General features: G+C 28.3%; 1 protein-coding gene across 9 annotated transcripts in view; it reads left to right on the top strand.

Moving 5' to 3' along the window:
* The first annotated feature begins 6,209 nt into the window (after window positions 1–6,209).
* The window catches only part of LOC126834096 (uncharacterized), a 39,888-nt gene continuing 18,671 nt past the window's right edge, over window positions 6,210–27,426 (top strand). For 5 of the 9 annotated variants that reach the window (XM_050565801.1, XM_050565818.1, XM_050565839.1 and 2 more), the window contains exon 1: window positions 21,791–21,871. In XM_050565801.1, the coding sequence (XP_050421758.1) occupies window positions 21,814–21,871 (58 nt within the window). In that variant the 5' untranslated portion in view covers window positions 21,791–21,813. Of the gene's footprint in view, window positions 6,269–21,790; window positions 21,872–27,426 lie in introns of those variants that run through there. The other 4 variants (XM_050565809.1, XM_050565848.1, XM_050565792.1 and 1 more) reach the window with 1 other exon arrangement.

Consider the following 27,426-nt stretch of genomic DNA (forward strand, 5'->3'; position numbering starts at 1 on the left):
TAAAAATGTCTATCGAAAAATATTTAAGATAGCAATGACTTTAAAATTGGTGGGAAAATTAAAAAAAAATAGAGACCTCATTTTAGGCCAAGATGAACCAATAAGTCCAATGGTATTAGAATCCCACGGGGTGAGGCATATATATATATATATATATATATATGTAAATGTATTTATATGTATATAAATATACAGGATTATTCATCAAAAATAGGTAGTAAAATTTCTAGTATTTCTTTTTTGAAAATATTTTTGATTATCATATTTTACAATATTGTGAAACTACTGCTAATAATTATTATTATTATTATTTTTTTTTTGTAATTTATTTACGATAAGACGTTCCTAGCTAGTGCTATCTACATCTAAGGATAATATACTATATACAGATACATTTTTAGCATTTTATAACATGATAGTAGTACCACCACGTTAGCCTTTCATCCAATGTGACTCCAAGATATTTGACTGAAGGTTGCCAAGGTATGGGCTCATTATCAAATTGTAATGGTACCGGAGTACAATAACGACGTAGGCTAAAAATAGCCGGATGACACCCGTGAAATAATTACAAACTGCCGCGTTTTGTGTTGTAGCAATAAATGAATTTAAAAAGAAAAACGAAATTGCCACATTTCTCATTACGGCTAATAAAATATTTGATTTGAAATGGCAAACTGCCTCAAAAATCAAATATGACAGTTAGGTCTGTTAAAAACCCATTGCTAAATAGCCATAACCTTAAATTGTGGTGTCTGGCTGAGACTTAACTAAGTAGATTGCAATTAAAATAAGCATAAGGTAACAAAAATAATTGCAAAATATTAAAATTAAAAATTAATCATTTGGGAGCAGGTTCAATCTTTAAGTTATATTTCCTGTAAAACTTTATTTTTTGACTTGTTGCAGTTTTGTTTAAAGGATGCGACATTATTCGTGTTAACTGTATGCAATAATTATAGGCTAGTTTTAAGTGCATTGTTGTCTTTAAGTGCTTTTATCAATACATATTTATATTTTTAATGTATAAAATATACCATCGGTGACAATGTCATATTAACAATTTTATGCGTTTTTAATGAAAATGATTTTATCAATTTTGAAAAAAGTGATTTTATCACATTCAGTCATTTCGGTCAACTCAAGTCCCAATCCCAATTTTAACGGCTTTTCCCTTTGTGAATATCCGTCGATAGCCATACTTAAGATATGGTTACTATTTGTTTTACGGACTATTAAAGGCAGTAGTTTAAAAAATATCTATGCGCAAAAATTGTATGTAAATAGTATATCCGATTTGATAACATTTACAAGTTTTGACAATTCGCTATGCCCTTCGAATTTTCAACGTAAAAAGTAACACTAAGATGTGAAATTCGAACATTGACAATTTTATATATTGTTATTGTCGTTGGAACGGCGTATTTTTCTGCTTGAATTTATGAATATTTATCGATGGAAAACAATGTACTAAAACATTTACATGTGTGCACAAGTGGCGAAATTGTATGATAACCGAAAATATTTTCGATTTGTTATAACTTTAGAATTTTCCGTATAAAAAATTTTATCGACAAAATTGCACATGGAAAAAACCCGAAATTTCGACAATCCACCGGGAGAAAGGCTGAAAGTTTTTAAAATTTTGTTTGGCGCAATTTTAAGATTTTAGAACTGGAAATTAGCCTAAAAATAGGTCTAACAAACATCATATATCATGTGTAGAAAAAAAATATCCATACCTAAGCTTTATCAGTGTAACCTAAAAGTAGGACAACGAATGATACGAATTTTGATTGTATCTATATATTATTAAATCATAGTAATTTGATCAGTTATGGATAATTAGGACCACGTGTTTAGGCATATATTTCAATCATAATAACGCAAAGATCTAGTAATTTCAACCTAACAAATACACTTAGTTAACTCAGTGTAAATGGTCGCTAAGGAAAAAAAAAAAAGAAATGATTCAACATAAGCCTTAAAATACGTGATATACTATAGGAACTACTTAAATACTATAATTTTAATGGTCGATGTATATTTATTATTGATCGTTGTCAACAATAAAATCAGTCGACATATAAAACCATTATATGAAAAAATCCATATTTAATTTACTTGGTCAGAAGTCGTAAGTCTGTTTCAAACTTCCTACATACTAAATATAGCACTTGTTAACATAGGGACATAGTAGGAAAACTATAGCAAGAAAAAAAATTCAACTTTCACACTTCCAACATGCCAGTGTATCTTTACATGAACCATTCACTCAAAGTTTCCTCTTAAGTTAAGATTTTGAAATTTTAAAAATAGATTAAGCAGGGGTAGTTTAGTATACTGTAAAAAAATTGAGCCCTTAACAGTAAGCCTTTTTAAAAGGGAAACATTTCAAAGTTATCATTTTTATTCCTGACACATTCACTCACTCATCATCAAAATTATGAAACACTTCTTGTATAGGTAGAAACGTTAAATTTGGCACAAAGGTATGTCTAAGGTATAGTGTAACTAAAGGGAAAAATCTAAGTTGCATTTTTCTCAAAATTATTGCCGCTATGAATGAAGCATATAACAACATTATCAAATGTATTCACTTAGGAGTTACGTGGATGATAGAAAGGAGATAAATCAGAAGAAAAGAAAAAAGGTTCGGATACCCACAAAAAAAAGTAAACCCATCAAAGTAGTGGAATCTACATTGCGGCCAAGTCTTTTTTAGCCTCATTTAGGACCTGTATCATTCGGATACCGGCCAAGTGTTAAGCAATACAAATAAAAGAGCAATGCTGCTCATAAAAGTAGCAGTGAAGTGAGATTATGAACTAAAGAAATAGCATACTATCCACAATGTATATTACTACTTTGATAGGATGAATTTTTTTGGGAGGGGGTCTGGAACTTAACACTTTTTCACTGTTAGATTTTTGTTGAAGATTTAAATACTTTTTAAGTTTAAAAGCGAAAAAATTTAAATTCTTAATGACGCATCCGAGATGACGTCTAAAGAGACAATGGTGTCGCGACTTAATAGTAAAATAATAAACTAAAATAAAAAATCGAATTTTCCAATTTAAGTGCCACTAATGGGTGACTTCTTTATCAAATGTATTATATGCTTGTAATAAATATTAACACATATACATATTGTGCTTGAAATTGTACAGATTTTATATTTTCTTAATAAAAAAAAAAATTAAAAATACTATAATTTGCGGTATGACTGATTCGAAGCAGGTATACTCCGCGTTATACTTGAGTATATATTTTTGTCAACTTACAGTAGTTAGAGATGTTTTAAAATCGATTTTAAAACATCAACCATAAAAGAGGCCGGGTTGTTAGCCCGACGCCTCAACGACTCTCTACCAAAGAACTGTAGAAAAACAGTAGAATAGGGATTTTAATGCTCAAATAGGTAAAGAAGCAACCTTCCGACCAACCATCAGACATGTAAGTTTACACATCACATTTAACGACGAGGGGTTGAAGCTGACTGACTTTTCTATGTCCGACAATTGTATAATCAGTAGAACATATTTCCCCAGGAAAAATATTCATAAACATACTTGGACCTCACCAGATGGGAAAATGAAAACCCAAAATAACCCCGATATCATTGTAAAGAGGTACCAAACGTGCATATAAAAAGTCAGAATATACAGAGGTGCAGACGGGAACTCTGATCACTAGTTAATGATCGCATGCTTTGTGTTGACCTTCTCCGTTAATTAGAGGAATAAAAAGTATTACATATAAACGTAATGTTTAATATATTTTGTTTGTTTAAATGATACCACATAAAGTATAGCTGTACTGTGCGTAGGTTAAGTATAAGCACCTAACCTAAAGTTTTATATTTTACTATTATGTTTAGTAAATGACGGCATGTAAAAACAAAATATTCATATAAAAAACAAACATTGACAATACAAATATGAAATTGATGGCTCTTTTTTACTTTCGACGCTTCAGTTTCTATCAAAACCGATGAAATCATTTAGTTTTACTTAGCTTTTAAAGATATACACTCGTATAACATATTACTAAGTAAGCATATTTTTACACCTTCATTACAATATCGCTAAAGTTAAATTCTTTCATATTTTATTGTTTGACGAACTAAGGGCTAACGAATCCGTTGGTAAGTTATCATTACAACTTATCCTAAACACCACTTCTATATTTTATCCCACCAACCTTCTCTTGTTTAGTTTTATGTTTCTATTACCAATGGTGCTAAACTCTTACCAAGTAAAAAAATTAATTAAAAACTTGAAACGAGTTTTAATTATTTAAAAACGAATAAAAATGTCCTCATTATTCACTTTTCTTTAACAAAATATAAAAATAGCCATATATTCAGAGAAATAAATAAATCATATGAATTCATTTAAAATGATCATAATTATTTTATTCATACTGGCGAATCACATTAAGAAATAACGATAATAATGAATTATATATTGTACTAAATCCGCCCACACGTGTGCTAATTTTGTCCATAACACCCAACATTTTATCAATACTGTCGTGGTCTTCAAACAGCCACATTGCCGCAGTAGAAATTCTAAAACAGCCAGACGTAGTGTTAAAAATATGTGTTTTTTTAAAGTTATCGTTGTGGTAAGGTGTTCAGCCAGCCAAAGCCGTAGCAAAATTTGTAACTCTGTCGTGATCTTTGAACGTGATTTTTCAAATTTTATAGTGGTCAGACCATACCACAACAATAAAATCCTTTAATCGTCCTTTAATCGTCGCAGCCTTTGAAACAGCTGTATTGCCGCGATTCGTTTTTCAAAAAAGTACCCAAAAGTCATAAAAATCGATTTCTCATTGCATAATCTCTCATTATATAGGGAGTACTTGCAATTAATTACAAATAAAAACACTTTTGGCGTTGCCATTGCGAAGCTCCACAAAACATTATTTATTAAAAATTACAACTTGTAAAAAATTATTACTCGGACTATGCAGGGAATGTTTTATAATTTTGCTGATGAGTGAGTAAGTCAGTGACAACAAATGAAATATTTGAAATTTTTCCCTTTTGAAAAGACCTTTCCGTTAAGGACTCATTTTTTACAGTGTCGTAAGCTACTCGAGCTTTATTTATGTTTCAAATTTTAAAAACTTATCTTAAGAAGAAACAGAGATATGTGGGTTAGAAAAACTGGGGGAATTGGCCCGTGTAAAAATACACTTTGCTGGAACTTAGCCTGGCCTACTGCCATGCACTCAGATTTTTTCGCATGCAATTTATTTTGTCAGACATTTTCTACATTTCCACTGGTACTCCTTCAGTTCTCGTCCAAACGCTTTTTAACTTTCATTGCTCTCAACCAAACTTTCTGCTCTGTATCTAAGCTTACTACCAGACCTTCGTTTCACGAAACACTCTCAAAGACACTCTTGGATAGTGTAACAGAATACATTTAATGAATAAGGTTAATTAGGGAAAAGGGTGTTTATATTTAGCTTTATTTGGTTAAGTAGACGGAAGGTTTTGTGATGTGATATTATTTGGTGGTTACGTGATGAAGGTGCTCGTAATAAATTTAATAATTAAAAACCATTTTATTTGTGTTACAAATTTGTTTACACTTGCAATGAGTTAAAGTTAAAAAAAATAATAAAAAGAATCGTTGACAAAAATACTGGTTTTATCAGTTATAAAACTGATAAAGGCCAAGTAATTTTGACAACTGAGTAGATATCAGAAATAGTCGTCAAATCGAACACAATCCGACTGATCAAAGGCCTTGTAGGGAAAATTTTCTGACTAATGACTGAATGTAAAAAAAATACTTGATGGACTATGAATTCAAGTAGCTGTTGTGGTCGGATGACCGACTTTTTATAAGTGTCTCCCGGAAATCGTAGAAAAAGGGGGGAAAGATGAGTCATAGTGTATGGGATTTTATGGCTTACTCAGTGCATATGCGTTTAATTTTATTTAAAATATTTGTGATATTACAAATTATATATAAATACAAACGCATTGTTCTATGCATACAGTTTTGTAAAACACTTTTGATAAATAAATTCGATATTTATAATATATTAAAATACTACTAAAAAAAAATACATAATAATAATATATATTAAAACTTATAATTGTAAAACTAATGCCTTCTGTTTTTATGTCAGAGTTGTTATTTAATTGACCATTGTGTCTTATATGCTTCTAATTTATTGCAGATAAAGATGAAATTTGACTATTTTTTAATAGCATTTATCTTTGTAATCATTTTGGAAGATGTTGGTAATAATTTCATCTTATACCTACCTAATATATATTTGAGATAGTTAAAATAAATAATCCTAATCGTTTTTTTATAGAACTGTACAAGTTACAGGTTTACATAACAAGTGATTACATTTTTTTTACATACAAAATACCATTACAAATTTCAATATTGTACTGTTTTATACATATATTTTTAAATAATTTATTACAGACTTATACATCAAACAGGCTAAGCAGCAAGGTATTATGTATACTGTATATAATTGCTTCGTTATTTTTGCTTGATTATCAAATAATTTTTTAATTAAAAACTGGGATTAATCTGCTCAGCCAAGAGTGCATGAAATATGTGTAGATAGTATCAATATTCCAAATATTATGTGAAAAATTTTTTCAGCCAAGTCTGCAACCACGAAAGAGCATTTTCATGTCTCGTTGCAGTACCGAATAAATTTAGAGCAGTGGTGGAATTATAGATAATGATATAGTATATTAACAAGGGGTAACGAGCTAGTATATTAAAACGTCAAGTTTCTGGCTAAAATTGTAATGTTTATTATCTTGCCAAAATTAACATAGAGAATTAAACTATTTTGAATTTATTATTTAGTTCTAATTTGAACGTTGAACGTACAACATATCTCTTATCGCTTATCTTCTATATCTTACCCCTATCCCCTACCCACCATCTCCCGTCCCTATCACTCACCCCTATCTCCCACCCCTGTCTCCTGTCCCCAACCCCACCCCTTATCTCTTATCCCTATCTCCTGTCCCCAACCCCAACCCTATCCCACCCCCACCCCTTATCTCCTACCCCTATTTCCACCTCCAACCCATCTCCGTGTTGTAACGCTCTTTTGGTAACGCTTTTTTCGTTACGCTTTTTTTCGGTTATTTGCCATAGCTAATTCCACCCCTTTCCCATTCCCACCTCATCTTCAACCACATTTTTTTTTTTGGTAACGCTCTTTTGGTAATGCATTTTTCGTTAGAATATTTTTGTTATAATATTTTCGTTACAATATTTTCGGTTATGTGCCAGAGCTAAGACATGAAAATGTCAAAAAGAAATGGGGTTGATGATGAGGTTGGGGGTGGGAATGGGAATGGGGTTGGGGGTGAGATTAGCAGGTGCATAACCGAAAAAAAGTGTTACCAAAAAGCGTTACGCAAGCCAGATTTTATGAAAACAATAAAATATTAGCCAGAAACTTGAGTGTACATAATTTTGTAATCTCCATGGCTTATGCTGTAACTGGAAGCTCCATATAATTTTTTTTTTTTAAATTATAATTCCAAAACTAATCTAAATTTATTCGGTACTTCAACGAGACATAAAAATGCTGTTTCGTGGTGGCAGACTCGGCTTATAAACTCTTTCGGTTATGTGCCAGAGCAAAGACATGAAAATGTCAAAAATTAACAAATCAGTTTTCATAACTTACATACCGTGACTATTTAACCTAATAGGGAGAGTAAAGTTCAGTTAAATGGTCTACCCTGAAACGTGATGTATATACTAAGATACATGATCTTATACTAAGGATTTATCTACATATCTACATAAGGTAATATCATTTAATTTTACCATAGCTAATACCATTATTAATTGATTCTAGGTATATTATATAATTTAGTTCAACATTATATTCAATGTGAAAATACATCCATGGGTAGTTATAACAAAATAATATAGCAAAAAATTAAAATATGTTTTCCTATGTTAAGAATAAAATATTTAAAAGTGATTTAATTGTAAAAGTAAATTACAACTATAGATAATAATTTTGATGGTAATTTTTCGGTGTTTTAAAATATACATTTTATTACATGCTTTCCTTTAACTCACTAACACGTACGTTCGTAGGTGCATTTGTACGGGTATTTTTCAAACCTTGCAAAATTAATTTAACCCATTTCTCGATGTCGTATAGGGCTGAAACTTGGCAGAAACACTCATCTTAGATGACAATACAATATCCTGTAATCATATTGGGACTGGAACATCAGAGTCAAATGTGGGGGTCATTTCACTAAAATTTCATTTTTTTCCAAATCTTCCAAAATTAATTTAGTAATCTATTCAGAAATTATTAAATACCTTTAATAGGACTAAAAAAAAAAATTAATATACATTTTTTTTTAAAACATGCTTTTCAAAAAAAAAAAAAAAATAGTAAAAAGTGAACTAAAAAGTAAAAAATTATTTTATTACAAGAACATTTTACCTATTATTTAATTTAAAATGTCAATGACTTAGAAAACAGCCGAAAATAAAATTCAATTTTAAATAATGTTAAAAATCTTTAATTTTTGACTAAAAAGAAAAGCGTGGGCCCTATTAAACAAAGTCCAAATTCATTGAGTTAAGTATTATGAAATGTATGTGTCACACACAAATATTAAACTAAATTTAAATTACAAAAGAACTTATAATATAAAGCATTATATAATATATTTATTATGGGCATTGTTGAATAGGTCCCACGCTTTTCTTTTTAGTAAAAAATTAAAGATGTTTAACATTATTTAAAATTGTTTTTAATTTTCGGTTGTTTTCAAAGTAACTGACATTTTAAATATAATAATAGATAATTTGTTTTTGTAATAAAACTATTTTTTACTTTTTTGTACACTTTTTACTATTAATTTTTTTTTAGAAAAGCATGTTTTTAAAAAGTTTTTTTTAAAAAATAGAAATGGAATCTTTCAATGTACATTTGTTCGTAATTTTTTATACACATGTATAATCTAACCCAGTCTACTAATTTATGATAGAATATAAAACTACAATCGATATAGTTTTTAATAAACCAATTATTTTAATTTCAGAAGAACTGTCCCTTATATTTGCTGTACCAGGTAAAAATATTTTCTACATATTAGAGACGAATTTCACAGTTATTTCTCGTTCACTAAATATATAATAATTTCTTTTTAATTTCAGATAAAGCTAACTACCGTCGTCACCCACAGTGTAAATCGCCTTTAAATCTTTCATATTTATAATACTTCACACAATCACATTTTCGCATGATATTTTGTTATTATATTACCTGTCAAAATAAGTCCCAGTCAATATCTCTGTATATATTATACAGCAGTACTTTATACATATTTTATATATAAATTATAATATTAACATATATAATGAATAATCATATACTTGTATAATATTTGATTATTTTTTTTCAGTATGCGTGGACAGAGAGATTCGAGTAGGAAACTCAATATATGTAGTTTTACGTAGTAAATATAAAATTTAACACTTTTGAAAAATCAACTTTAATAATAAATATTTTTTTTATTGACTGTATTATAATTATATTTTTTCTTATAGACTTTAATCTACTTCGAAACTTGAATCTAAGTACAGAACAAATTGTAGATCTAGTTCTTGATGTATCTAATGTATTCCATAATGTAGAAGAAGGTAATTATAAATTTATTCGATAATTGTAAATATTTTTAAGGGTAGGATTAATTAACGAATGTATATAGGTTATCGATGTATTTCAATTGATTTCTCGAAATTTATTTTAATCTCTATCATTTAAGAATAAATAAGTACATTTTTGTCCAATGTTTTTTATGTAAACGCTTTATAACTTTTCTGAAGATGGTATGACTTAAAGTCGAAATTTTAGTGCGACATCCATTTCCGTTTCACGTTGTTGTTTCAACTATTGCCTAAAAACAATAGAATTTTATATTTTATTTGATTACATTATGTTAATGTAATTAAATTTGTGACAATAGTTAAAGGTACTGCTCAATTCCTTACTATAACAAAATGCACTATGGACATTGGAACTGTGTTAATCGAAAATATAAAAAAAACAAATTTTTTTTTAAATAGCTTTTGTCTATTGATTAATTTACACAGAACAACCTGGAAATTTAATAAGGCTAATGTTTAATTATTCAAAGTTTTATTCAGATTTTTAATTTGATTACATTATATAATGTAATCAAATTAGGTACTCCTTACCATAACAAAATGACACCAATGACATGATGCAATCGACAAATAATGAAAATATACTTTTTTTTTCAAAGAGCTTTTGTCTACTGATTTATTCAATAAAAGCAACCTGTAAATTTAATAAGCCCAACGTTTAAGTACTATTTTTTTAAAAGGTTTCAAGTATAGTTGATGATTTTTTATATTTTATTGCTCCCACTAGCCTCACCATCAGTATAGTTTTTTGACTTAGTGTCACAAGTTATGCTTTTACATTAGTTCTTTGGATCTCAAGTATAGAAATATTACTTTCTTCTAGTTATAGTGCCAATGGCATATAATTGAACAAATTTAAATAATTCTTAGAAGTGTAATTACATTAAGAGCAACAAATTTATTTGTAATTTATATTTTATTGTTTGTTATTAAAACTGTAATTTAAAATTTTTTACAGTACAAACTGAATATTCACTGTCAGAACTCGGAACAGCGAGAAGACTAGATACTAGAAATACTATACGGGATTTAACTAGATTGTTAAGTAAATAATTGTTAACAATAACATTTTAGTAAACGTATATGTTCGGTTATACTTTTTTTAACTAATCATAAAACCTTATAAAAATGTTCAGTAGAGACATACTGGATAATACTGGATACATATTGGAATTATGTATTCATATTTATAACAGCATGACAATATTTTAATATTTTTTTATAATAATACAAGTACAAGCATTCAATGGTGACATTGTTATTTGACTTTACTTTGAAATTAGTCTTTTTACTTTAATTGCGAAGGTATAAACACTAAAGCGCTCTACTGTTTCTAATAGAGTTAACAAATAAATATTTGTATAGAGTGTAATTAATTAATTTAAAAATTATATTACTTTTAAAGTATATTTATTTATTTAACATTTTTTTTTAATATATAAAGATTGTAATATTTTTATTTTTTAAGGTGGCCCGACAGATCCAGTTCGTAACTATATGTGTCGTACATTAGGAGTGATCAGAAGTATACTAAACCCGGATTCATTTATAACAAATGCGGTGATGGAGGAGAACGACACATGTGTTCTAACTACAACTACAGACCCCAACAGTGTTTGGAAATACAGGAATGTTGGCGGCGAAATTTGTCAAGTTGATATCAATGATGTTACCCGGTCAATAGAACCACTTGCTAATCAGATGGTGTGGGATAATTGATCACAACGATTGTAGTTATATCGTACACAAAATTATATAGTACATTTTAATACTTTTTTGAATTATATAATACTTGTAATACCACACTTACATACAAAATTTTAAATAAATTAAATATTCTTTACAATAAACAGTTTTATCACGATTTTAAATACATTTGTTGTTTATATATTTATTTTTATCGATATGAAATCCAAGTACACTTTCGATTCGATACGTTATTGAAAATGATTTTATTGGTTTTACTTAATTTTAAATTCTCATCATCAGCACTCCTTTCATCATTTACAAACTGTCATTTCTTTGATATTAATAATTCCTTGAAAAATTGTATACGTGGTGCAAACTCTATTATTTTATAAATATAAAAAAAAACTGTAAAATAATTATAATTTAAAATTAAAATTAGTATGACTATTATTAAGAATTTATTTGTGAAAATAATTGCAAAATTTTAAGTAGTATATATATATGCTAAACAATTTAATTGTTAAAAGAGCAAAAATATTTTGATTTGCTATAAATAAATACTTGTACCGTCAGTGATTAATATTATTATAGTATCTTGTAACTTCAAGATTTGACAATTTAGAGTTACTGATAGTTTAGTGGCGCCCCGTCAGGGGAATCTTTAAAACCCCTTAAAAACCTTCAGCTACTAATATATAACATTATTATTATTAATAAATAGTATGGACATTTTTATCTGCATCACATACTATATCTGATTTTCTTCTCGAGAATTACTTCAACATCCATTTGGTTATAATAATATGTAATTAGGTATGTGCAATCATAAGCGTTATAAGTTTTTAAAAGGTCCACATAGTGTAAACGAAGATATAATAACACGCAGTTGAACAAATATGAGACGATAGGGGAAAAGAGACTTCTTGTAATGAGAATCCATTTCGCAAGTGAGGCCATATCATCGACCAGGTTTTGAAAGATATTTAAGAGAATAGGGTTGAAATATAATTGATATTTTATACACCAGGAAGTATTTAGCAACATAAATATGTTGTTTATCTTTATAATAATAATACTTAGTAAACAGGAAAATGCATTAAAAAAACAAGATTGTTTTTTGTAAGCGCCGTGCATTTGTATGCGCGTGTCATTTTACGGGTTTGGCATAAATAGGTCTAGTTGTAAGGGCTTGTAACTCATTCTATCTGGAACGTTTTTAAGTATAACGTGTATGTATTATTTTTACACTGTTTTATTATACTCTAAGCAATATTATCTATTTTTGTATTTACTAAAAGTGTTTGACAATATTAGTGTGTTTAATCATTTGATTTATTTGTGTTGTGTTATTTATTCAAATTATATATCCACTGGCGCTTACTCTAATGTTATATGCAAAACATATTAGAATATAATATTTCATCAAAATGATGCAAACAAAATTTGTAAACTCGGCTAATTTTCAAAATAGAAGAACGATTCTGTTCTCAAAATGTAGTGTATTATTTGGAATAATGAATAATTAAAAACTAGATTTTTCGGACAAGAGGTCCCTTTTTCCTTTATGTCTCACAAATATTAAATTTGTAAAAAGACAACGAGCACATATTACACACGAGATACATAATTTTTTTTTTTTAATTAAAATAATTAATGAACACTTAAACGAAATAGCATTAAGTATTAGTGTGGCGCATAAAAAAAATGCATTTTTTTTCGCCCACCATTAAAAATTAATCTTTGCAGTAAATAAATAAGTTTATAACTATTGGGCGTCAGTCGGTAAAGTTTAACAGGTCGCTCAACACGATTTAATATAAATTTTAGGCATATTTCATTAATTTGCACAATTTGTTGTCTAAAACTAAACCTATTCAATATTCTCTGAATCTGACGACTTTGTTCGAATCTCGTGAAGTTACTCTATCGTTTGATATAATAACTTACAAACTAAATTCGTTTAATATGGTTTTATAGTAGTTTAAATTAATAACTATACGTTTTTTTTTTTTTATTTCAAAATATTATGAGTACATATGAATTCTAACTACTGACAGATTTTCAACCTATAGGTCCTACAAATCTAAACAAGTAGTCTTCTTATTTTAAATAAATAATATAACTTAAAACGCGTTTTCAATACGCTTTCCCGTTTAAGAAAGTGAATATAAAATTATTTAGAAATGTAATGATAAAGGTTCTCAATTTGAATATAAAAATAATGTAGTAACATTATTCATAACCGGATGTAGACATTTTTAGACCAATAATAGACTAAGACCTATAATAGGAATATGGATAATAATAAAATACAATACAATACAAAAAAAATATATGTATTTATAAAAATGTATAATTTTTTTTGTTTTAAAATATAAATAATAGTATTGAAACGGTAACAAACATATTGTATATTAGTTTTACATCATTAAATATCATGATAACAGGTAACACTGTACCATGTCTAGTCACCATATATAATAAAATGTTAAAATCTTATCGCGGTACACTATATTTGACCTTGGAAAAGAAAATATAATACACTGTACCCTATCTCGCTCATGGAAAAGAATCTGAGGCGGCTTAGGCGGCGCATAGCGTTATTATCATGTCGGAACGTTATCGTATTAAATAATAACGGTGACGGTGCGTGTTAGGTAACATACCCACTTTTCTTGTGCAGGCAAAAAAAAAACAAATTATTTGAACCTGTCTAAAATTTATATTCATATTTATCAGACAATAACTGGATATTTATCACTGTAATTATTTTCTGCGAGTTTCTGGAAAAACTGGAAGAAATTTAACTTAAAATGTTGAAAATATAAAATAACTATAATTAGTATTACTTTGTACTTAATTTTGCTTTTTGCGGTTGGAAAACCAAACAAGCCAAATACTGTTACTTTTAAAATGTCCATAGTGTTTAACAATTGTACTTAAAATGCAACAATTGTGCTAAAAATTAATTAGGATTAGAGGAAAGAAAACCGGAAGAATTTAAAACAATAACATTATTCCAGTCATTAAAGCTCATTCACAGTGCAAACTAATCACAAAAACAATTCTCGATTGATAAAATCACTTTGGGAGAAAATGCATAAAATTGATAATGAGGATATTACCGCCGATAGTACATTTTATATATTAAAAATATAAATAGGTATTGATAAAAGCACTGCAAAGATAATGCATATATAATTAACCTATAACTATTGCATATAATTAGTAGGAATCATGTCGCACCCTTGGAGCAAGACTGCCACAACTCAAGTTCTGAGGAAATACAACTTAAAGATTGAACCTGCTTCCAAATACTACATACTTTTCAATTATTTTTTTGTTACCCGGTGCTTGTTATTTTAATTTCAAGCTACTTAGTAAAAATCTCAGCCAGACACCGCAATATTTGAGGTTACGGCTATTCAGCAATAGGTTTTAACAAATCAAACTGCCAAATTTGTTTGTTATGCCCGTTTACCATTTAAAATATTTTATAAGCCGTAATGAGGAATGTGGCAATTTTGTTTTTCTTTTTAGATTAATAATATATTGCTACAAGACAAAATGTGGCAGTTTTTTATTATTTCACCGGTGTCATCTGGTTAAGAATTATTATCAAGTTAAAAGTTAAAACGCCTTAAATCGAAATGAGACAGTCTTGATTTATTATGCTCAAGTATAATGATGAAGACAATATTTTTGATCTGATGTACCATTACATAAAAAAAAGAAAATGTAGATAATAAATTTTAAAATTTGCACGCCAGGAACTAAAAGAACTTTTTAGACCCTCAGGAAAAGTTGTATGCCTTTCCGGTCGTTATTTTGCTTAATTCGATTCTTATGACTACATTTTGCACATCGATAAAGAAAACAAAATGATAAATCGTCGTAAAGCAAACACCCAATATTAATACACGTGTACCTACGAGTATATTACAAAAACATGTTATTCTACTATTTTCGATAAATCAAAATATACTAGAAAACTGATTGATTCATTAGGGACAGGACACTAGTTTTTTCTTAAAATAATAGCATTTTTGTAGCTTTTATAATAATTGGAGACACTTAAATTGGTGTTATTTTACAATATTATAAAACTATAACTAAACATTTACCTTTTCTATTTTTTTTTCACAGCTCAATATTTTTACAGAAGCGTAGAGGCCAGCAGAAAAAATAATATTTCACTCCACCCTTCCTCCCGTCCTAAATTTTAATGTTTAATAACTCCTAAAGTAATTAGCCAAAACTGGTTTTCGACCGGTATACTATTCAGAAAATAATTCTCCGTTTAAATACTAAAATGAATATGTACACAAGTTACTATTTAAGTTTTTAAAAGCTGATAGGCTTATGGGAAATAATTTAAAAAAAGGTTAATGTTTAGTATTTTTATAAATTTGTAAAATATGATAACCAAAAAGGTTTTTAAAAAATAAATACTATAAAATTGCAATTATTCTAGAGCGTACTCATTCCATCTTGAAACCATTACAAAAATATCCGGTTTGAGTTCAAAAAACTTTTTTTTAGCAAATTGAAAAATACCCATTGCTCGTGTTCTGTTCAATTTGGAAATATTTAAAACGGCAGAGACCATAAAAGATTGTGGACAATTTTCAATAAATTAGGGGTTTTGTTTTAGGCCAATACGAACCAACTAGTCAATAATGATAAAACCATTGCATAAATTATTTTAATAAGTCTTAAAGAGTGAGGATTTTGTATAATTTCGCACATTAGCCCATGTGTTCTAAAAGTTACACCGAGTTCAAAAGTAAATAAAGATTTTATATGTACGATTTTCTATGGAAAAATTATTTATCGAATTTTCGCCTAAGCATTAACTCGAAAACACAATTTTTTTACTATAGAAAAACACTTGGGTTGTTCGATTTGCGTTCCCATTTCCACTGTTTACATTAATTGAAATATGCGAATCGACAAATTCAAGGTCTTAAGAAATTCACGGCCAACCCTATTTATTGACGGTTTTCTAGAATAATAAATAAAAACAATTTACGTTAATACTTTCTATTTGACCCTACCCATTTTTTTTTTTTAGATAAAATCATTTATTTATTTATCTGAATGTGCCGACTGCCGTTACAATTTGTAAAATAATGTTTTAATGATATTAACAGTAGATTCTATTGAATATTGTCAATTAATTGACAATGTAAAATTTACATTACTTTTAGTACACAAAAATAAGATAATGTGCTTGTAAAACTTGAATAAAAGATAGAGTAAGCATTTTTAATTTATGTATAAATATTTTTATTTTCAAAATGCTAGGAATTAATTATTCATTATGATTGTCAGGTAATTTGGCTATTTTTAATACAGTGGCGGAGACTGGAGACAACAGTTTATTAAACAATGACATAACTAGAACACGGGCGTGGTGTGGTGCAGTAGACACCTCAGCTGCCACGTGGCACTTGAGGTTAACCTGTGTCCGTTGCTGCTTGATCCCGGATGGGTGACCACACGGAATTTTTAGCGGCGACCCACACCATTAACCCCCGCTATGCAAGGCAGAAATACCATGCGCGGATGCGCCCACCCAGGTGACCGAATAGGCATTGTTAGCTATAAAGTCCTAATCCCGGTTAGGGACGAATATATATTTATTTATAACTAGAAAATAATACCTAAAACATGAAAGATACCTGCATAAAACCCATTAAAACCAGATTTGAAATTCATCAATAAACTATGTTCATTAGTTAATCATTCACCTAGAATAGTAAGTTGTGAATTTTTTGCACTACAAAGAATGTTAACATTATGATCTGATCTCAAATCTAGTTTATCGAAGCAGATAAAATCATCTTGAAGTATAGTGTTTTTAAATTATTTTCTTAATAAGTAAAAACATTTTTTAAACACATTAAATAAAAATAGTGATATTTAAAATATATTATATATTTATCAAAACAACTATTTCCGGCAACTTATCGTACCGTCAAACACGCTTGTCGTTTTGTAAATCTACAAGTAATAAAATAAATGTTTTAAAAAAAATGATTGTTTTAATATAGATCGCTATAAACCAAAAATTATAATATATTCAACTGAAGATAACTTAAATTTAATGGCTAATTGTGATCACATGGACTTTTTCAAGTTGTCCAAAATTTTTTTATCAAATCTGAACTATTCATGACAAACAATACAGTAATGATTTACCTTCGATAAACGCTCATCTCCCAAACATATGTGTCGTAGATCCATTTATTATATCACGAATATTCGGTTAAAAAACTAGTTTAGGGCGCCAATAAAAAAAATGGTTTCAGCCATTACCTAGACGCTGGAGTGTTTTCCTATATTTTGACTTTGAACTCTTTTATGTACATATGACTATAAAATCGTCTAGGAGAATGATCTATTTGATTTTTAATCAAAAAGTATGCCATATGTTAGTTGCATGTATCTTATCAAAAATGGTATCGGCGCAATATGAATATTCTACACCATAGTGAACAATTATGTAGATTGCAGCCTGTTATATATAATGTTGTCATATAAAAAATGTATTATCCTTGTGTGTGTTACACGTAGTCCGAAATAAGGATATAAGGAAAGTCAAATTTTTTTTTTCGATTAAGTAAATCGATTAAGGCCAGATATTTTAAAACTACTAATAAAAACGTTTGACCAGAATACATAATTAAGACTATACTATCATCGTAAAACCTACTACCACGATTGTGACAAGACTCAACAGCCTGCAATACATACGTACAGGGCTACAGGGTTGTTACAATATAACAACAAACTGAAACGTATCTCTGTAAAAATGAGTTTATTATATTATAAGGTTATTTACGCTATTTACAACTTATTTATAAGATAATTTACAAACCTGTAAAAATGAGAAACAACATTCAATGTTTATTGATCACAATCTTGTCTCTCACAGATTACAAATTAATTTTAACAAATTATTTTAACTTTTATATTGCTCTAAACCTGATAATAACTGGCTAATAAGCTGATAACTTTATAATCAGCTTAGTCACCTTCTCCTATCACATTATGTTTTATCAGTAGTCTACCTTATCAACTAACGCGGTAGAATTCAAATACTTAAGAAGTATACTTCTTATATAAATATAAAAATAAAACAGTAAAATGACCGGATATGGATATATGTATGTGCTCTAAAATTAATTGCAGTATTATGAATACGAATTAAATCAGGTTTTTTTTAAACGAAAATTACAACTTTTATATAAATATTTATTTATTTTAATTTTATTTTTAATTGAGTTAAATTAATTATATTTTTAATTAAAATAAGTATTGACTATAATTTTTTTTTTATATTTGGTACATAGAATATATTATTAAGTGTAGTTATCAATCAGTATTTTATTTTAACTTTATTATTATTTGTTGATAATGGTTATGTACTAATTGCAAGTGTAAACGTACATAATTAAGACTATACTATCATCATATATCGCAAGGAGATTATCTAAAGGCAATAATTATATAATTATCAGAACTTATCCATGTATTGCTGTATCTGCATGAAGGGTAGATACTCTTTAAGTTTTTTTTTTGTATATAAAACAGTCTTAGAATGAACATAAACTACTACTATTTGAGAAAAATTGTAGTTTTCGTCGATAAATCGGGCTTAAAGTAATCCTAGGGCCCCAAAACGTTTTCTATTTTACGTTTATGTTCAGTAAAAGACGCACGCAAATTTAAAAGAAATACTTTCAAATACAAACACTGACAATACAAATAGAAAAATGATGGCCCACTTTTTACGTTCGACGCTTAAGTTTCTATCAAAACCGATAAAATCATTTAGTTTTACACAGATTTTTAAAAAGAACACTCGTATAATATATTACCAAGTAAGCATATTTTTACACTTTCAATACAATGTCGCTAAAGTTAAATTATTTCATACTTAATTGTTTGATGAACTAACCAATCCGTTAGTAAGTTATCATTACAACTTATCCTAAACACCACTTTTATATTTTATCCCACCAACTTTCTTTTGTTTAGTTTTATGTTTCTATTACCGATGGTGCTAAACTCTTACCGAGTAAAAAAATTAATTAAAAAATTGAAACGAGTTTTAATTATTTAAAAAAAAAAATTACGAATAAAAATGTTTTCATTATTCACTTTTCTTCAACAAAATAAAAAAATAACCATACATTCAGAGAAATAAATACATCATAACAATTCGTTTAAAATAATCATAATTATTTTGTTCATACTGGAGAATCACATCAAGAAACAACAATAATAATGAATTATATATTGTACTAAATCCACCCACACATGTAATAATTTTGTCCATAACACCCAATTATTTATTAATACTGTCGTGGTCTTCGAACAGCCACATTGCCGCAGTAGAAATTCTAAAACACTACAGCCAGACGCAGTGTTAAAAATAAATGTTTTTTAAAGTTATCGTTGTGGTATGGTTTTCAGCCAGCCACAGCCGTAGCGAAATTTGTAACTCTGTCGTGACCTATGAACATGTCACATCGCCGCAGAGATGAACCGACAATTTTTCAAATATTGAAGTGGTCAGGCCATACCACAACAATACAATATTTCTAAGCCCTTTAATCGTCACAGCCCTTGAAAACAGCTGCATTGCCGCGATTCGTTTGTCATATAAGTACCCAAAAGTCATCAAAATCGATTTCTCATTGCAAAATCTCTCATTATATAGGCAGTACTTACAATTCATAACAAACAAAAACACTTTTAGCGTTGCCATTGCGTAGCTCCACTAAGAATTATTCGTGAAACAATAACACTTATACTATTTTGAGGCAATATTTTTTTTCATCACGAATAAAAACCCTTTTGGCTCAGCCATTGCGAAGCTCCACAAAACATTATTTTATAAAAATTACAACTTATAAGAAAATTATTATTCGGACTATACGGGAAATGTTTTATACTTTTGATGATGAGTAAGTGAGTCAGTAACAAAAATAAAATATTTGAAAATTTTTCCTTTTGAAAAGACTTACCATTAAGGGATCATTTTTTACAGTCTCGTAAGCTACTCGAGCTTAATTTATGTTACAAATTTCAAAAACTTTTCTTAAGAAGAAACAGATATATGTGGGTTAGAAAAACTGGGGTAATTGCCTTGCTGGAACTTGGCCTGGCGTACTGCCGTGTACTCAGTTTTTTTCGCATGCAATTTCTTTTTGTCTTTGGTCTTATGAAGTAGATAATGATGTCCTAATTCTAATTCTCTCTACTATAATATTTTCAAACCTTTATACTGTGGATCATAAATTGTATTTCTAGAGTTTCTACATTGTTGTATATTCGCGTTAAATATACATATAATATATCATATTGCCTTAAAATATAAGTACTAAAAAACTCTTATACCACTTTTCTGATCTTTTTCTTTCTACTGGCATTTACTTTAAAAATCTTTCGACCAGCTTTTACTAACATCTCCAGACATTTTATACATTTCAACTGGTACTCTATCAGTTCTTGTCCTAACGCTTTTTAATTTTCATTGCTCTCAACCAAACTTCCTGCTCTGTATCTAGGCTTACTACCAGACCTTCGTTTCACGAAACACTCTCTAAAGACACTCTTGGATAGTGAAAAAATACTTGATGGACTGTCAAGTCAAGTAGCTGTTGTGGTCGGATGACCGTCTTTTTATAAGTGTCTCCCGGAAATCGTTCTGTTCACTTGTTGTTGTAAATAGGGGGGAAAGATGAGTCATAGCGAATGGGATTTTGTGGCTTACTCAGTGCATATGCGTTTAGTTTTATTTAAAATATTTGTGATATTACAAATGATATATGAATACAAACGCATTGTTCTATGCATACAGTTTTGTAAAACATTTATGATAAATAAATTCGATATTTATAATATATTAAAATGCTACTAATAAAAAAAATTATAAATTAACGCCAATCGGCTTTTTAAAAAATAATACAAATTATTAGGTACATATAACAGTACAAAAGGAAAAAAAATAGTACAACAAAAGAACTATTACTAACAATAAAAATAAATAATAAGCGTCCGTACAAAACTATACAATGTCATTGTATTCACGCATCATCCTAATTAAGGGGGCATTTTTAGCAAAATTCGTTCTGCTCAAAGGTAAATAAAATTGACTTTGAAGCTTTGTATTGCTGGGTACAAGAATATTGAGTCACTCCAGTAAACGCGGAGCATCAATATCACTATTCAATAATTTATGTATAAAATTAATCCCGAATTTCTTGCGTCGTTGGTCCAAAAACTCAAATAAAAACTCATAATTGTAAAACTATTGCCTTCTGTGTTCTATATTAGAGATATTATTTAATTAGCCACTGTGTCTACTATGCTTTGTAATTTATTGCAGATAAAGATGAAATTTGACTATTTTTTAATAGCATTTATCTTTGTAATCATTTTGGAAGATGTTGGTAATAAATTCATCTTATGCGTATCTAATACATATTTGAGATAATTAAAATATATAATTCTAATCGTTTTTTTATAGAACTGTACAAGTTTCAGGTTTTCATAACAAGTGATTAAATTTTTTTTACATACAAAATACCATTACAAGTTTCAATATTGTACTGTTTTTATACATATATTTTTAAATAATTTATTACAGACTTATACATCAAACAGGCTAAGCAGCGAGGTATTATGTAAACTGTATATAATTGCTTCGTTATTTTTGCTTGATTATCAAATAGTTTTTAAATTAAAAACTCGAATAATCTGCTCAGCCAAGAGTGCATGAAATATGTGTAGATAGTATCAATATTCCAAATATTATGTAAAAAATTAACAAAACAGTTTTCATAACTTACATACCGTCACTATTTAACCTAATAGGGAGAGTAGTGTTTAGTTAAATGGTACATCCTGAAACATGATGTACTCTTAAACTAAGGATTTATCTACATATAAAATAATATTATTTAATATTTTACCATAGCTAATACCATTATTAATTGATTCTAGGTTTATTAGCTGAAGCAATTGAAAATTTTATTCAATGTCCAAATACATCGATGGGTAGTTATAATAAAATAATTTAGCAACAAATTAAAATAAGTTTTCTCATGTTGAGAATAAAATATTTGAAAGTGATTTAACTGTAAGAGTAAATTACAACAACAGAAAATTTTCATGGTAACTTTTCTGTGTTATAAATCATACATTTTATTATACGCTTTTTAGCTTCGATGCAAAGGGAGAAGGTATTGAGAAGGGTTTTACTCTGATGTGTGTTTTTTTTTTATCTGTATATACAGTAACTTTTTTAATACTGGACCAATTCCTTCGAGTAGCAACTCTATAAATCACAAATTTCATCTAGTTGGTACTTTGGGGGGAAGTAAAAGTTGAAAAAGTTTACTTCTTCACAGACGAAAATTGAAAAAACAAAAAAATAACCGTACGAGTTTTTAAGTTAGAACTTTTACCGGCTATATGTTCGAGAAAAAGGGGTCGGATCGAGTTGAAATATATAAGGAAGAATTATTTGGTATGCCCGCATACGTCAGTTGTATCAAATTTCAACTATACCCATTTCCCACCCCCTAGGCGGGGTACAAGTTTCTTTACATACATTATTACGTATATTTTAACAAAAACACCTAAAATCTTTAAAAAAAATTTATCAAATCATTAAAACATTTTTATGTATATCTATGCAGAATGATTCTATTAAGTTTTGTGCTCAGGTACCACTTTTGACAATTTTTTTACTTTTATTTTTTTAAACTAAAAACACGGTGTACCAGATGTGAGAAACGAACAGACACTACAAAACTATCAGTTGGTAACGTCTATCCGTGTTAGGTTAGGTTAGGGCCCAATGGTCGGTATCATAATATTGTGTTTATTACATGATATCACAGACGACTAAATCGTGTAACTGATTATATTAGACACACGATTTATTTGGAAAAAATTGTTATACTGTTATTCATTTAAAGAGATTCACGCTTGATTGTTTAAATTATCTTATACAAGATATGTAATCTGCTTCGTGCTAGTTTTAATTTTTTAGTTTATAATTTTGTAGCTCTTATTTTGTATAAAATATTTCATTATTTTATTACTGTGTTCAAGTTAAGATATATTTTAATAGTATTTAAAAGTCATGAATAATAGTACTTTATTTTATGACTAGATCAAATCTCGTAAACATTTGACATCATGATACTGCTCCTATACTATTATTAAAAAAACACAATTTTTAAAATCTCCATAAAAGGTTATTGTTAAATAACAGGCAACAGCCGACCGCTAGTGGCTATACACGTTAGTAATAATTAACTAATAAGAAATATATGTAGGTAGCATTTTTGTTTTCTCCATCACAGTACCAGTATACGGTTTATTTTAATTTAAATGTAAGAAAATCAATTTTTCTTTAGAAAATAACAAGAAATTAATATACAGGACGGGGCAGTAAAACGGCGATTTTCTAATGTATTCAAATGGGAAAACCCGTTTCACTATCCCACCCTTTACATTTTAAAGATCTATGAAAAGGTTTTTTTAGTTTCATTTTGTTTGGTACATTGTCAATCTAGTAAAATAGAAGTATAATATAGCTTTGAAATAATATAATCTATGAAGTATAAATAGTTTGTGTGAGATTGCTCTAATGGAAGTATAATACATAAATATTAATTTTATTGAGAATAAGCGATTATATTTAACTTATGCAGTACAAACGATTGAAACATGAATCGTCGACCATTCCCACAAAATATAACAAGACATTGTATATGTGTTATTTGGTCCACTACGTTTTTACAAAAAAAAACAGTACAGTAAGGTCAGGGCATAGTGGTGACGGAGCATAGTTGGGTCCGGGCATAGTGGGGACGGGGTGGTCACAGGTTTAAAGGAATTTTTAAATCTCAAAGTGATAAAATCATATTTGAAGAAACGCTTCTATGCAAATCGGTAGTTAGTATTTTCAAGCCAGTACAGTCCAAACCAAGCACAGTTTTAACCAGCAAAGTTAGAAAGTATTAAATTGAGGTTCTGTATTTACAAAGAAGCATCAAAGCGTTAATTTGAAAGTGATTTTATATATGAGGACTAGTTCAGTAGAGTATAGGCATAATGTAATCAAAGCAACGAGGGGACGGAGAAGTCACAGGTCTAGTAGATTTATTATAAATAAAAGTGATACAATTGAATAAAATCACTTTCAAAAAAACGCTTTGATGCTTTTTTGTAAATAATATATTAAATATTTTTACTATAACTATTTATTAGGGAACTCTTCTAATTATTTTTAAATTAAGGTTCTGTATTTACAAACGAGCTTCAAAGCGTTTATTTGAAAGTGATTTTATTCAATTTTATCTCTTTTGTTTATAATAATACCTGTAGACCTGTGACCTCTCCGTTTGTACTAGTCCTCTCGGATAAAATCACTATCAAATTAACGCTTTGATGCTCAATTGTAAATACAGAACCTTCATTTAAAACTTTCTAACTTTGCTGGTTTATACTGTGCTTGGTTTGGACTGTACTGGCTTGAAAATATAAACTACCGATTTGCATCGAAGCGTTTTTTCGAAAGTTATTTTATCACTTTCAGATTTAAAAATTCCTGTAAACCTGTGATCTCCTCGTCCCCACTATGCCCCGACCTAACTATGCTCCGTCCCCACTTTGCCCCGACCGAAAAAATAGAAAATAATTTTTTTTTTATAAATATGCTTTTCTAAAAAAAAAAAGTAAAAACTAAACAAAGAAGTAAAAAATAAATTTAATATAAAAACAATTTACCAATCAATTGTAGCATATTTTATTTTTAAATGTCAATTACTTTAAAAACAACCAAAAATTAACTACAATTTTAAATAATGTTAAACATATTACATTTTTGACTAAAAAGAAAATCGTGGGCCATATTCATCAAAGTCCCTAATAAATTTATCAAATGATGTTTTATATTTTAAGTTCTTTTGTAATTTAAATTGAATTTAAAATTTGTGTATGACACATACATTTCATAATACTTAACTCAATGAATTTGGACTTTGTTGAATAGGGCCCAAGCTATTCTTTTTAGTTAAAAATTTATGATGTTGAACATCATTTAAAATTGTAGTTAATTTTCAAAGTAATTGACATTTTAAATAAAATAATAGGTAAATTGTTCTTGTAATAAAATTATTTTTTACTTTTTAATTCACTTTTTACTATTATTTTTTTTTTAGAAAAGCATGTTTTTAACTATTATTTTTTTTTTTTAATAGAAATTGCATCTTTTAATGTTAATTTCTTCGTAATTTTTTATACACATGTACAATCTAACTCTGCCTACTAGCTTACAGTAGAATATAAAACTACATTCGATATAATTTTTAATAATCCAATTATTTTAATTTCAGAAGAACTGTCCCTTATATTTGCTGTACCAGGTAAATTATTTCCTACATTTTAGAGACGAATTTCACAGTTTTTTCTCATTCATTAAATATATAAAGTTTTCTTTTTAATTTCAGATAAAAGAGACTACCTTCGTCATCCACAGTGTAATTGACTTTAAATATTTCATTATATAATATTTTACACAAACACATTTTTGCATCATATTATATTAACTGTCAAAATAAGTCCCAGTCAATATATTTGAATATATTATAGAGCTGGTTTTTGGTTATATATTTTAAGTATGCGTGGACAGAGAGACTCGAGTTGGAAACTCAATATACGCAGTTTTACATGGTAAATATAAAATTTAACATTTATATGCGAATAATATTTTTCGATATTTATAATTACTTAGCTACCAAAAAAAAAAAATGGTATAAATTGCATTTGAGTCAAAAGTTATTAACGCGGCTTCTAATGTTTTTTTCAGTTGTACAATTTAATTAAATCTAAACAATCTCATTTTTAAATTAACTGTTATAAAGAATATTTTTTTATAGACTGTATTATTATTATATATTTTCTTATAGAATTTAATCTACTTGAAAATGAGAATCTAAGTACAGAACAAATTGTAGCGCTAGCCAGTAATGTTCCAAATGTAGATGAAGGTAATTATAAATTTATTCGATAATTGTAAATAGTTTTAAGGGTAGGATTAGTTAACGAATGTGTATAGGTTTTCGATGTATTTCAATTGATTTCTCGAAATTTGTTTTAATCTCTATCATTTAAGAATAAATAAGGACAATTTTGTCCATAGTTTTTTATGTGAAAACATTATAACTATGCTGAAGAAGGTATGACTTATAGTCGAAATTTGAGTGCGAAATCTATTTCCGTTTTACGTTGCTGTTTCAATTATTGCCTAAAAAACAATAGATTTTTATTTTTAATTCGATTACATTATGTAAATGTAATTAAATTTGTGACAATAATTATAGATACTGCTCAATTCCTTACTATAACAAAATGTATTATAGACATTGGAACTGTTTTAATCAAAAATATAATAAAAACACATTTTAGCTTCGATGCAAAGCGAGAAGGTTTTACTCTAATGTGGGCTTTTTTTATCTGTATACACTGTATTTTTTTAAATACTGGATCAATTCCTTCGAGTAGCAACTCTATAAATCACAAATTTCATCTTGTTGGTACTTTGGGGGCCAGTAAAAGTTGAAAAAGTTTACTTCTTCACAGACGAAATTTGAAAAAACAAAAAAATAATCGTACGAGTTTTAAAGTCAGAACTTTAACTGGCTATAATTTCGAGAAAAAGAGTCGGATCGAGTTGAAATTTTTAAGAAATATTTATTTAGTATGTTCGCACACGTCAGTTATATTAAATTTAAATTAAACACATTTCCCAACCCCTTAGATGGGGTTCAAGTTTTTTAAGTATTTTAGCCGTATTTACGACCTTTAAGTTGAAAATTTGTCATTAGTTAGAACTCATATGTATTCATAACATATTAAACGAAATTAAATTCGGCACTACAGTTTTTTTTTAATTGCCTGAAAACTGTATTTTCGCAAATTGCGTATATTT

This window comes from Adelges cooleyi, unplaced genomic scaffold (genome assembly GCF_023614345.1).
Source record: "Adelges cooleyi isolate 19-005CV unplaced genomic scaffold, UGA_ACOO_1.1 ACOO_flye_CR_arks_rails_tigmint_CR_PRNA_1, whole genome shotgun sequence".
NCBI classification, from domain to species: Eukaryota; Metazoa; Arthropoda; class Insecta; order Hemiptera; family Adelgidae; genus Adelges; species Adelges cooleyi.